At 48.1% G+C, this 13869-nt stretch overlaps 1 protein-coding gene across 1 annotated transcript in view; it reads left to right on the top strand.

Moving 5' to 3' along the window:
• Window positions 1-1952: 1952 nt before the first annotated feature.
• ptpn23a (protein tyrosine phosphatase, non-receptor type 23, a) overlaps window positions 1953-13869 on the top strand; it is a 28494-nt gene continuing 16577 nt past the window's right edge. The window contains exons 1-6 of the mRNA XM_072692506.1: window positions 1953-2162; window positions 6612-6686; window positions 9856-9983; window positions 11621-11697; window positions 11838-11887; window positions 13654-13785. Coding sequence (XP_072548607.1) covers window positions 2079-2162; window positions 6612-6686; window positions 9856-9983; window positions 11621-11697; window positions 11838-11887; window positions 13654-13785 — 546 coding nt within the window. The 5' untranslated portion in view covers window positions 1953-2078. The remainder of the gene's footprint in view (window positions 2163-6611; window positions 6687-9855; window positions 9984-11620; window positions 11698-11837; window positions 11888-13653; window positions 13786-13869) is intronic.

The raw sequence follows: 13869 nt of genomic DNA, 5'->3' as shown, positions 1-13869 counted from the left end.
TAGTGATGGGGCGTTGAGGAGATGGGCTGTAGTGATGGGGCGTTGAGGAGATGGGCTGTAGTGATAGGCGTTGAGGAGATGGGCTGTAGTGATGGGCGTTGAGGAGATGGGCTGTAGTGATGGGCGTTGAGGAGATGGGCTGTAGTGATGGGCGTTGAGGAGATGGACTGTAGTGATGGGGCGTTGAGGAGATGGGCTGTAGTGATGGGGCGTTGAAGAGATGGGGTGGAGCAATGGGCTTTAAGGAGATGGGGTGGAGTGATGGGGCGTTGAAGAGATGGGGTGGAGCAATGGGCTTTAAGGAGATGGGGTGGAGTGATGGGGCGTTGAAGAGATGGGGTGGAGCAATGGGCTTTAAGAAGATGGGGTGGAGCGATGGGGCGTTGAAGAGATGGGGTGGAGCAATGGGCTTTAAGAAGATGGGGTGGAGCGATGGGGCGTTGAGGAGATGGGCTGTAGCGATGGGCGTTGAGGAGATGGGCTGTAGTGATGGGGCGTTGAGGAGATGGGCTGTAGTGATGGGGCGTTGAGGAGATGGGCTGTAGTGATGGGGCGTTGAGGAGATGGGCTGTAGTGATGGGCGTTGAGGAGATGGGCTGTAGTGATGGGGCGTTGAGGAGATGGGCTGTAGTGATGGGGCGTTGAGGAGATGGGCTGTAGTGATGGGGCGTTGAGGAGATGGGCTGTAGTGATGGGGCGTTGAAGAGATGGGGTGGAGCAATGGGCTTTAAGGAGATGGGGTGGAGTGATGGGGCGTTGAAGAGATGGGGTGGAGCAATGGGCTTTAAGGAGATGGGGTGGAGCGATGGGGCGTTGAAGAGATGGGGTGGAGCAATGGGCTTTAAGAAGATGGGGTGGAGCGATGGGGCGTTGAAGAGATGGGGTGGAGCAATGGGCTTTAAGAAGATGGGGTGGAGCGATGGGGCGTTGAGGAGATGGGCTGTAGCGATGGGCGTTGAGGAGATGGGCTGTAGTGATGGGGCGTTGAGGAGATGGGCTGTAGTGATGGGGCGTTGAGGAGATGGGCTGTAGTGATGGGGCGTTGAGGAGATGGGCTGTAGTGATGGGCGTTGAGGAGATGGGCTGTAGTGATGGGGCGTTGAGGAGATGGGCTGTAGTGATGGGGCGTTGAGGAGATGGGCTGTAGTGATGGGGCGTTGAGGAGATGGGCTGTAGTGATGGGGCGTTGAGGAGATGGGCTGTAGTGATGGGGCGTTGAGGAGATGGGCTGTAGTGATGGGCGTTGAGGAGATGGGCTGTAGTGATGGGCGTTGAGGAGATGGGCTGTAGTGATGGGCGTTGAGGAGATGGACTGTAGTGATGGGGCGTTGAGGAGATGGGCTGTAGTGATGGGGCGTTGAAGAGATGGGGTGGAGCAATGGGCTTTAAGGAGATGGGGTGGAGTGATGGGGCGTTGAAGAGATGGGGTGGAGCAATGGGCTTTAAGGAGATGGGGTGGAGTGATGGGGCGTTGAAGAGATGGGGTGGAGCAATGGGCTTTAAGAAGATGGGGTGGAGCGATGGGGTGTTGAAGAGATGGGGTGGAGCAATGGGCTTTAAGGAGATGGGGTGGAGCGATGGGGCGTTGAAGAGATGGGGTGGAGCAATGGGACACTGAGGAGACTTCATGGACCTCTGACCATCCACCCAGTCCGGACTATCCACTTTGACCATGTTGAAAATCATAAATTTGAGCTTATTATTTTCTCCCTCCCTTTTATCTTAGTCTTTTATGATTCTGTTTTTATTGATTTGTCTTAATATTAATATTTTCACACACTTTCTCACCATCTTTAAAATGTTCTTAGTTTCTTTTAATAAAATAAAAAAATAATAGATAAATAATTGCAAAAAAGAAAAGCAGAAAACCAGCTCCTGCCCCAAACAACTACAACACGCCCGTTCTGACTACATTACCCACAATGCACAGTCGAGTCCACACCCCACGTCATGTCCGAAACATCGGTAGTTTCCTATGGACATGACACAGTGGTTTAGAATACAGCAGAAACGCAGGACTTCAGAGAAACCCGCTTTATTCTGCTGCCCGGTCAGCCTAAACACGCCAGGCTGGGAGGATGGAGGCGGTGCCGCGAATGCCGATGATCTGGCTGGATCTGAAGGAGGCGGGGGAGTTCGAGTTCAGCGCGGCGGTGAAGCAGGTGAGCAGCGGACACAGAGGCACCGCGGCCCCGCAGAGAAACGGCAGCCCTCCCTAGTACACACACACACACACACACACACACAGCTGGCCTCCCGCAGCATGTCCGGGCTGACTGGGCAGCTGGCTCCCTCCGGTCTCCGGGTGGCTGCCCGTGCGGTTGCCTGGCTAACGCTAATGCTGGCTAGCTAACCAGTTAGCCACCTAGCTAGCTACAGCTGGTCCAGTGCTCGGGAGCCTGTTAGGTGGCTAACGGTTAGCCTGTTAGCTATAGCTAGTGGATGTGACTTTCGGGCTGTTTATGTTGGCTGTAACACCCAGCTGGGTCGGGTAGGTCCCAAATTCTGACATTTGGGCTTAACATGATCTCTGAGCCTGCAGATCTCCTTCAGTCCATTCAGGTAAATATGATGATCCAGTCTGAGCCCAAGGTTCGGTTCTGTCTCAGAAAGATCTCGAAGCATCAGATCTGATCCCACTGGACTGAACCTACTGGCTCAGAAATGAAAAATGACCTTAATTAAATATTAAAAACATAGTAGATCAGTAAATCACAGCCCTTGAGCTCCTCATGAAAGGCCTAGTCATTTCGGTGTGGGTGTGTCCCTACTGTAAGCCACGCCCACTATGCTAATAAGCAAGGTGGAGTGATGGGACGCTGAGGAAGTTGGGGTGGAGCGATGGTGGCGGTGAGAGGTTGGGGTGGAGCGATGGTGGTGGTGTTGAGAGGTTGGGGTGGAGCGATGGTGGCGTGGAGAAGTTGGGGTGGAGCGATGGTGGTGTGGAGAGGTTAGGGTGGAGCGATGGTGGTGGTGAGAAGTTGGGGTGGAGCGATGGTGGTGTTGAGAGGTTGGGGTGGAGCGATGGTGGCGTGGAGAAGTTGGGGTGGAGCGATGGTGGTGGTGTGGAGAGGTTAGGGTGGAGCGATGGTGGCGGTGAGAGGTTGGGGTGGAGCGATGGTGGCAGTGAGAGGTTGGGGTGGAGCAATGGGTCGTTGAGAAGTTGGGGTGGAGCGATGGTGGTGTGGAGAAGTTGGGGTGGAGCGATGGTGGTGTTGAGAAGTTGGGGTGGAGTGATGGGGCGGTGAGAGGTTGGGGTGGAGCGATGGTGGTGGTGTTGAGAGGTTGGGGTGGAGCGATGGGCCGTTGAGAGGTTGGGGTGGAACGATGGTGGCGGTGAGAGGTTGGGGTGGAGCGATGGGTCGTTGAGAAGTTGGGGTGGAGCGATGGTGGCGGTGAGAGGTTGGGGTGGAGCGATGGTGGCGGTGAGAGGTTGGGGTGGAGCGATGGTGGCGGTGAGAGGTTGGGGTGAAGCGATGGTGGTGGTGAGAGGTTGGGGTGAAGCGATGGTGGTGTTGAGAAGTTGGGGTGGAGCGATGGGGCGGTGAGAGGTTGGGGTGAAGCGATGGTGGTGGTGAGAGGTTGGGGTGAAGCGATGGTGGTGGTGAGAAGTTGGGGTGGAGCGATGGTGGTGTTGAGAAGTTGGGGTGGAGCGATGGGGCGGTGAGAAGTTGGGGTGGAGCGATGGTGGCGGTGAGAAGTTGGGGTGGAGCGATGGTGGCGGTGAGAGGTTGGGGTGGAGCGATGGTGGTGTTGAGAGGTTGGGGTGGAGCGATGGAGCGTTGAGAGGTTGGGGTGGAGCGATGGGGCGGTGAGAGGTTGGGGTGGAGCGATGGTGGCGTTGAGAAGTTGGGGTGGAGCGATGGGGCGGTGAGAAGTTGGGGTGGAGCGATGGTGGCGGTGAGAAGTTGGGGTGGAGCGATGGTGGCGGTGAGAGGTTGGGGTGGAGCGATGGTGGTGTTGAGAGGTTGGGGTGGAGCGATGGAGCGTTGAGAGGTTGGGGTGGAGCGATGGGGCGGTGAGAGGTTGGGGTGGAGCGATGGTGGCGTTGAGAAGTTGGGGTGGAGCGATGGTGGCGTTGAGAGGTTGGGGTGGAGCGATGGTGGTGTGGAGAGGTTGGGGTGGAGCGATGGTGGCGGTGAGAGGTTGGGGTGGAGCGATGGTGGCGGTGAGAGGTTGGGGTGGAGCGATGGTGGCGCTGAGAGGTTGGGGTGGAGCGATGGGGCGGTGAGAGGTTGGGGTGGAGCGATGGTGGCGTTGAGAAGTTGGGGTGGAGCGATGGTGGCGTTGAGAGGTTGGGGTGGAGCGATGGTGGTGTGGAGAGGTTGGGGTGGAGCGATGGTGGCGTTGAGAGGTTGGGGTGGAGCGATGGTGGTGTGGAGAGGTTGGGGTGGAGCGATGGTGGTGTGGAGAGGTTGGGGTGGAGCGATGGTGGCGGTGAGAGGTTGGGGTGGAGCGATGGTGGCGCTGAGAGGTTGGGGTGGAGCGATGGTGTGTGGAGAAGTTGGGGTGGAGCGAGGGGGACATCTACTGTAAGCCACGCCCACTATGCTGATAAGAAGCTAATTTTTTTTTTTAAATCATAAATGTATCCAGTTTTCACACGTTTTCTCCTTGGGCCGCCAATTTGCCCCGACACTGGTGAGGGTGGGCCAACACACGCCCCCTCCGACGCGAGCGCCGTCTAGCCTTTCATTTTTCGAACCTTCACCAACTAAACCAACCAACCAGCCAACCAACCAGCCCGCAGTGCAGCCGTCTACCCACCCTGGACAGAGCTCTCGCGGGGGTTGATGGTTGATGGCTAGCAGCATGACCGGGATTCGAACCAGCGGTCCTCTGATCATTGTGAAAGCGATGGGGTCTTAGTGGGGTCTTAGTCCGCTGGACCTAATGATGCCTAATTTTGATGATTGACAGTAGTGATGTAGTGATGTGACGAGCCACATTTTTCCAGTTCTGACCCGATTTTGATCCACAACTGCCAAAGCCGGTGCCAGCTGAAGCTGGACGACGTAACGCTGTCTTACCGGATCGTGATGAGTTTTGATATTGTGATTAATAAACACTGATCAGCCGCAGGGTTCATTAGACTGGGTTCATTAGACTGGGTTCATTAACCACTCCAAAACACCAGGACCGACTCAGTGGACTTAGTGGTTAGGGTACCTGCTGAGCCCTGTACGCTGTCTTATCCAGAGCAACTTCCAGGGTTACTCATATTACAGAGGAGGGCCAATGCAGCGTTAGGAGTCCTGCCCAAGGACTCTTATTAGTGTAGCACAGCACAGTCACTCAGACTGGGAATCGAACCCTGGTCTTCCACATGGTGTGGTAGCTCACTGGCAGGTAGTGCTGGGTTATCTGTTGTGCCACACCAACCACCAAAAAACATGAGGCGTGGAGATGGAGCCGTAGAACTGTCCAGGTATCCAGTTCAGCCAGAGACGCCGTAAATGAGGAGAGCGCCCACCAGTGGTTGAAATATGAACGTGGCGTTTGTTGGCGGCTAAATTCCTGCTCTTCAAAAAGCCCCCCAAACCGAAAAGTCATGGTTTTTGTGCGTTACTGAGCTGAACGCTACAAACTACTCATCAGACTTAAGTGATTTAAAATCTGGCCTTGAAACGGTAATCTGACCTTCAGCTTCCAGTAGATTAGCCTCTCCCCTTTCCTAGAGTCGGGACGGCGGTATGTTCTTTCGCGACTGTTTCTACCAGAGAGGATCAAAACCACTAATGGCCTTGTTGATCCGATACCAAGCGATAGCAAGACTGTCCAGGTCTGGAAACTTTTAAAAGCTTTCTTGCACTAAATGAGAAGCTCCTCATTTCAAGAGCATGAGGGAGATCCAGCCAAGACCCAAAATAACAGTCTCCATAAGAGCATGAGGAGAACAGAGAACCTCATTAAGAGCTTAAGAAGAAGAGCTGGAGGAGCCGAGACCCAAAAGGAAAACCTCCCTAAGAGCATTAAGAAGACCGACAGGGAGGAGCCAGGAATTAAAAGAAGAACCACCTTAGGAGCATGAAAAAGAACCACTCTCCCTAAAAGAACCTCCCTAAAAGCATAAGGAAGAACCACTGAATTGAACTAAGACCCAAATGGAGAACCTCCCTAAAAGTTCATCTGTTTTGACCTGGTCTTCTCTGACCTCCATTAGAAGTGGACGTGTGGTAGAACAGGCTCTCGGCTAGAGCTTAGAGTAGAGCCCGACCATACCTGAGCCTGTACACCTGTCGGAGCTCGTCCGCCCTGCCCCACCCAGCTTTATTATTCTCAATATTAAATACTCTATATATATATATTTTATTATTTTTTTATTATTATTTATTATTATTAATTTGTTCAGCGGTTATTTATTATTCTTAATATTAAATACTTTATAAAAAACATTTTAACGATCACAGTGTGATTTGTTACTTTGCAATATTTGTGATTATCGTGCCATAGCTTTATATGAAATAAAAACGTAGGCCTACGTCACAGACCATTTTCCTAAGCACGACCCGACAAGGCCCAGAAAAGTGGTGGGAAATCTCTGCCCGAGTGATCTTCACTACAGTAGAGCCCTGAACTCTGACCCTGTGCATCTCTCTTTCCACGCTTAGTTCATACTGAAGAACTACGGAGAAGATCCAGACAATTACAACGAGCAGCTGAAGAAGCTGGAGCAGCTGAGACAGGTGAGTTGTGCGCGAGTGTCTATGAGAATGCTGAAGCAGTCACTTCACCTGGATTGGGGCCGAAAGGTGCTCTGACCAGCAGGAGACAGAGCCACAAGCCGCCAGTCATTTCCTGTAGCAGACCATCAGCAAGTGCCCAGTTGAGTTGAGATTTTCTCAACTTTATGCAAATGATTGATTTTTGATAATCCCTCTTTGAACAAATTCACATTTATACAACATTTGTAGGAAAAAATAGGGAAACTTATGGTATTTTTAATTAGATTTTCTTGTCGGTAGCTTGTGGGCCCCTGAACAGACAGACAGACCCACTTGGGCTGACCCAAGTGGCTTGTCGCCTGCTAGTGTGAATGCAGAGTGACCCTTGGTTTTCCCTCTCGATGGACCCTCTGATCTTAATGTGATCAACACTGAGAGATGTTGAGTTGATCTAACTGAACTCACACATCTAAAGAAATGTCTTTAATCATCATTTATAAAAAATTAATAGAGATGTAATTTTCCTGTGAGGAAAAAGTTTGACACCCCCCCCCACACACACACACACATTTATTACTCCTTCTAATATGTAGAATCAGACTCAGCTGCAGAACATCAGCTGCAGATGATCAGAACATGGTTGGAGAGGATTCTTCTGGATGAGTCTGGAGTCTGATTTAAACCTCAGACGTTTAGTCTGGTCTGCTCTTGATTGATGGTTGAAGTGAGGGCTGAAGAAGATCACCATCATGGTCAGATCCAGAGAGCTCTCTGAGGCCTTCAGAAAGAAGGCTGGAGATGCAGAGGAGTCTGATAAGGGGGTTAAAAAGCTCTCAGAACTGTTAGAAATCAGCCGAGCCAGTGTCCTATGAGGTTTAATGGGGTGTCCTATTTCATGGGGTGACTACGATTTTTGCAGAGCTTCTTAAATTTGCCTTTAAAGGCCCTTGTACATCAGATGATACCCACATGTTTTATATAAAACTCTAAAGAACAACCTCAGCGCTCTCTGTAATGACCCCACGTGACTTAGAGCACTGTGTGAAGAGATGCTCTGACCGTAAATCTGAAACATGGCGATTTTAGAAATTCTTCATATTTTCAGGGAAAACATCCTTTTACTCATGTGGACGGATTGTTGTGGGGCTTGAAACTGGTTTACCAGAGTTTCAGCTTTACTAAAGCAGTGGAACGTCTGAATACACTACTACAGTAGTATATAATCGACGAGTGGCAGAAGACGAGTTTCTGAGTCAGTCAGAGTCGGTCAGTTTAACACAACCCATAGATGGACACCCGAATCCACCAGTTACAGATAATGGGTTTAGACACGGCCAAAGCCCAAGACTTGACCCGTCTTCACGGCCTCATAACTCTGAATGTGAGTCAGGTATGGCAATGGCAATGAGATTCCTGAAATGCCTGAACCATATTCCTGCACTGTCATCACACAGATATTAATAGAAACGTCGAGAAACATCAGATTTGACGGCTGGCGCATTCGAAAACTCCAGAGGGTTGAAGATTGATTCATTATTTGGATCAGAATAATTCAAGGAGTCGTTCAGTGTAAAATCTGATTCACACATTTTCCTCTTCCCCCAGATGTACAGTACAACATTTACATTTAAGGCATTTAGCAGACGCTCTTCTCCAGAGCGACTTACAAAAGTGCCTTGCTATTTACTTAAGAGAAACCTCAGCTAGTTTTAATATAGCTTTAATAATTAAAGATGCCTCTAATCTTAGACTCTACTAAACACAAGTCAATATGGAGACCATAGTACTCTTCTCTTCGCCTGAGTACTCTCAGAAGAGGAGGGTCTTCAGTCTGGGTTTGAGGACAGCGAGTGTTGGACTCTGCTGTTCAGACACCCAGGGGAAGTTCGCTCCACCACTTCGGTGCAGGACAGTAAAAAGTCTGGACGCTTGTCTTCCGTGGATCTTAAAGGATGGCGGGTCGAGCCGAGCCGTACTTGAAGCTGGAAGGGCTCTTGGTGCAGATCAGGCTTTTGACCATCGCCATCAAGTACGGAGGGGCTGGCTGGTCTGTTCTTGGCTTTGTAGGCCAGGGTCAGGGTTTTAAATCTGATGACCTGGGCAGCAGCTACAGGAAGCCAGTGAAGAGAGAGAACGCAGCAGTGGAGTGACATGGCTGAATTTAGGAACGTTGAAGACGACCCGTGCCGCTGCATTCTGGATAAGTTGCAGGGGCCTGGAGACCAGCCAGAAGAGACAACAAACACTAGAAGTCAGCAAGTGCATGCCCACCCACTTCTCTGAACCCGCTGTAACCACATCCAGTTCCTTATTAAAGTGGCAGACTTGTGAATGTGAAGGTGTGAATTATGGTGAACCCTGGTGAGATCTCTTTTGGTTAACCCCTGAGACTCTGAGACTCCTAGAAAACCTCAAAATCCCTTAAAATAACCTTTAAGAACATGTTACAGCATTAGATTTATCCACTGAATCCACTAAATGGACACTCCAGTATGAATCTGGAGAGTGGTGTTGTTGTAAGTGTTTTATCTTAGGCTGTTTTGCTCTTAAAATGATGCAGTGCTAGACCACATGGTGGCGCTAAGCACCAACCAGAGCTGCTTTCAGCCCTGACAAAACATAGCAAAACAAGTGCTTATTAAACAGCTAATCCACTAAAGCTGCGATGCTGATCCGAAGGGCAGGATGGTCCGAACAGTACACGAGTCAGAACCACCAGCAACTTGGAACAGAGGCTAAACACAGCGGAGTATGGAAGCGAGGCTAAAAAGGCTAAAAGCTAAAACTAGTTGACTGTCTGAAACGCTGTTTGGGGAGGGGCCAACCTCAGGAAGCACCACTGATTGGGGAATTGCAGTGATGACAACCTGTTGAAATCAGCAGGTGCTAGCTGGGGGCTAGGCTATAAGCTAACCCTACCAGATCGTACAGTTGTTGTTGTTGTTACAGGGCTAGGTAATGCTATGTGACTCTGAGCTGTCATAATTACGTTAACCAGCCAATAAAATCAGAGGGATGTACAGGGTAACAGGGTGGTAAATAGGCTTGTAGAACCACATCTGAGCATTTTTTCTCCTTACGGCACCTTTTTAAGCACTGCTGATGATCACTAGATAGTATAAATTCAGGCTGTGTAAAATTGCTATAATCCTCCGCGCTGTATTAAAACCCTTCTCTATTTTTTCCTCAGAGTGCTGTGAACGTGACGAGGGACTTCGAGGGCTGCAGTACTTTACGGAAGTACTTTGGGCAGCTGCACTACCTGCAGAGCCGTGTGCCTTTGGGTCCTGGGCAGGAAGCCGCTGTGCCTATTTCATGGTAATCCCCCCCCCCATTTTTTAGTACAAGATTCACCTTTACTTGCTCCTGGGCTCCCCCTACAGTTGGGGGGTGTAAATCATATATTTACTGCGAAATTAAAATTCATGTTTTCATGGACAGCTGTACACATGCATGTCTGGACGAGCTGAGAGCTCCAGAAGCTTGGTCTGAAGGTGTAGAAGTATGTGGACTGAGGCGGTGGAGTAATACTACAGGATTTTACACTAATATGTCTCGGGTTTGTCACAGTCCTGCAGCTCCACCAAAGCTCCATAGTGCAGTAGTAGCAGCAGCGTTCCGGCCCGGAGTGGGAATGACAGAGATACCGTTCTCCCCCTGTTACAATCAGTCAAGCATCAGCATGATCCCGACTCATGTAATTCAACATATTCAGTAAATGTAACCCGAATTATTAATGATATAGCAGAACTGTGGGACATTTTAAAGCCACTTTGTGTTGCTTTTATGTGCAAAATTTAAGAAATTACTCATGTACATAATCACTTTACACCAGCCAACTTTTTTGTTTTGGCCTCAAGCTACTGTTTAATGAAACTGCATAATTATAACTATCCTACATAGTAATTACTACATTAAATATAATAATGATCACCCTTTATTCTGTGGTTTAAAGAGGCCACACAATGCATGTATAGAGTAAAGTTGTTTGGTGTATAAATAGTAAGTGTGTGACTTTGTTTAGGGTGATGTTTTGTTATTATTATTTATTTATTTTACAAGCCTGTTTACCACCCTGTTATTTTACCTCAGAATGCAACGCTGATTTTCCTTATATGGAAGACTGAAGTCTGACCAGGCAGTGCTGCTGCTGTGTCCTCTCAGCGTGGTTGTAGCCGGTTAGCTTTAAGGGGTATCTTTCTCAAATCCTACCATAATAAAAACATAGGCCGGTGCTTTCCATTCTGATGGAAGTTTGGCACCAGTTAGGTTGAGCTGAGGTAGTCCAGTTTGCTTTTGAGGGAGTGGACGATAGCTAGCATAAGGCTTTAGCCTAGCATTTATGGCATTTAGCTGACGCTCTTATCCAGAGTATTACAGAGGAGGGCCAATGTAGTGTTAGGAGTCCTGCCCAAGGACTCTTATTGGTGTAGCGCACCCAGACTGGGAATCGAACCCTGGTCTCCCACATGGTGTAATAGCTTACTGGCAGCTAGTGGTTTTATCTCCTGCGCCACAATTGCTCCCTAATTGCTTCAATGGCTTTCGCTTCATTGCATGCCGGGTTTGAGCTCCCCTTCTGCTGACACTGGCACAGGAGAAGCCGTGGTAACAAGGCCTGGATCCCGTAGCAACCCGTATTCCCATAACTAGCAGAGCCTGGAGGTGATGAGCTGCTCTCCAATGTCAACACCACCACATTCTCCTGAAGTCCAGCTTTGACTAGAAGTCTCTAGTCTAGTGGGTGGGCTTTATGTAAATGTTGGGGATCTAAATATAAGGAGGGAAGACTGTGATGTAACAGTTTTGGGGTTTGGGAATTGGCTCGTTTTCCAGCTCTGTTCTGGTTCTGCTGGAGGTTCTTCTGAACCTTCTGAACCGTGACCAGATACACACAGTTTTATGTTCTAGGGCGGCTTTAAGCTTCTTTGTCTCTCGGTTTCTCCTGTTCCAAGGACGGAGATATTTTCTGGAAAGACTGTCACCCATGAGGACATCAGCTATGAGCAGGCCTGCATCCTCTACAACCTGGGTGAGTTCTAGAGCACTAACAGCATTACAGCTGGACACTGCCTGCATTGTGTGGATTTGCAGGGTCATCGGGGTTATCGTCTCCAGGAACAGTGAGTATTGTTAAAGAGCTGACGAGGCTTGTTTTGCTTCTTTCTGCAGGAGCTCTTCATTCAATGTTGGGAGCCATGGATAATCGAGTATCTGAAGAGGTAGGTGTTCAGTCAAACAGTATGATGATGCTGATCTTCATGATTTCTACAAGCCTCCTTATTGAAGTCTAGTAGTGTACTTTTTAAATCTTTGGTCTGAAGCTTGTAACAGACGTTAGCTTGTATTTTAGCTCGTCTGTTGCAGTGCAGCAGTGTCCACAACTGATTGAAGCCTATCTAGAACCACCAGAAGGACTAGAGTGGTGCTTTTGTAGGTGAAACAGGTCTTACATACTGGAAATCAGAATGTGATTGGTTGGTTCTACAGGCAGTTTGTAATGGTGCTGGAGGTTAATCTGATGTGTTTGGCCTTCAGTTCTACCAGTGAAGTCCCAACCAATGGGAGATCTGGTTTAGGTGCTTCTGCCCAATATACCACTGGAATCAAAATCCTGATTGAACAATTTTCTTTAGCATTTGATAGATTTTTCCATGTTGCACAATTGTCCACTAAATTCAGTGAAAATTACTAGAAATTAGATGAAATTTAATTTAAATTACAGATTAATTCCCAGAAATCATTAGATGGCCCTGAGGGCAACCATTTAAAAAATATAAGTTGCAGCTAAAATATTATTCACTGATGACTGGAATGTTAAATAATAATAATAATATGTATGTTTAGTGTTGGAATTCCAATTAATAATTGCCACCAGTGTCCAGTACAGTATTTATATTTGTATATCATTGCTGTCACACCTAAAATACACCTACATATATATATATATATATATATATATATATACCTCCAAAATTATGATCTTTACAAGAGGAGAATGGAGGTCCATGTAAAACAATTTTATTCCAGGTCATTTTGGAACATTTCTATTGGTCCATTTATCATGAAATTCTGATATGACATAAAAAACTATTTAACACACAAATAAAATTATAAAATTCTTTAACACATACTTTTCCATAATGTAACCGTTATTGCCAATAATGCAACACGACTGAGGTAGTCCAGTTTGTTATCGAGGGATCGGACGAGAAGACATGGTAAAAGCTAGTGTCAACTAGCATTAGCTTTTAGCCTAGCGCGCATCCATGTTTGCTCCCTGGGCTTGACGAGGTTCAGCCCCCCCCCCTTCTGCGAACACTGGCACAGGAAAAGCCACGATCACAAAGCCTGGCCCCATAACTAGTCTGGAGGTGATGAGCTGCTCTCCAGTATCATCACCACCACCACCATATCCTCCTGAGGTCACTGTTGCGTTTTACAGCATCACCCAGCTTTGACTAGAGCTTTCTGTAGGGGGTGAGGTGCCAATAATATTACATTATTAATAAATGTAAAATATATTGTGTGTGTTTTTTTATTACAGCTGTGACTGAATTAGGTGCTGAATTGTGTTGCGTTTCTGGGATTTTATTGTGTAATTGGAAAATTAATCTAATTTCAGCAGAGAACAGTAGAACTGCAAGTTGGAACAAATGCACTGAAACACTGGAGCCTTTTAATTCAACTAATCCAATTAATTATTCAATAGAATATTTATTTTTACTCAACATTCCAGCAGTTTGTACAGCATAAAGATTGGGTCAGCTGGCATAGGTAATAAAAAAAAAATATATATATATTAATTATTGGTGTCAGTGTAGGTCTTAAGTTTACTTTATCAGGTATCCTTAACAGTCCAGAGATATCTTTCCTTCCCTGGCTTTTAGTGTCACTCCACTCACTCACACTGTCTCTCCAAAATGCACTCTAACTTCACCTCTCTCGCCCTCATTCCCACTCTCTCTCTCTCTCTCTCTCTCTATAGGGGATGAAGGTGTCCTGCACACATTTCCAGTGCTCTGCTGGAGCCTTCTCGTACCTGCGTGATCACTTCAGCCACAACTACAGCGTGGACATGAGTCACCAGATCCTTAATCTCAACATCAATCTAATGCTGGTACAAAGAATACCACCTGCAACACACACACACACATATATACAGTTCCCTCCACAAACACCTGCTTTTAGGAGCAGCACATTC

The sequence above is a fragment of the Salminus brasiliensis genome, chromosome 1 (assembly GCF_030463535.1).
Source record: "Salminus brasiliensis chromosome 1, fSalBra1.hap2, whole genome shotgun sequence".
In the NCBI taxonomy this organism is placed as follows: domain Eukaryota; kingdom Metazoa; phylum Chordata; class Actinopteri; order Characiformes; family Bryconidae; genus Salminus; species Salminus brasiliensis.
Note: the sequence above shows the minus strand (reverse complement) of the source record. Positions and strands in the feature narration are given on the sequence as shown.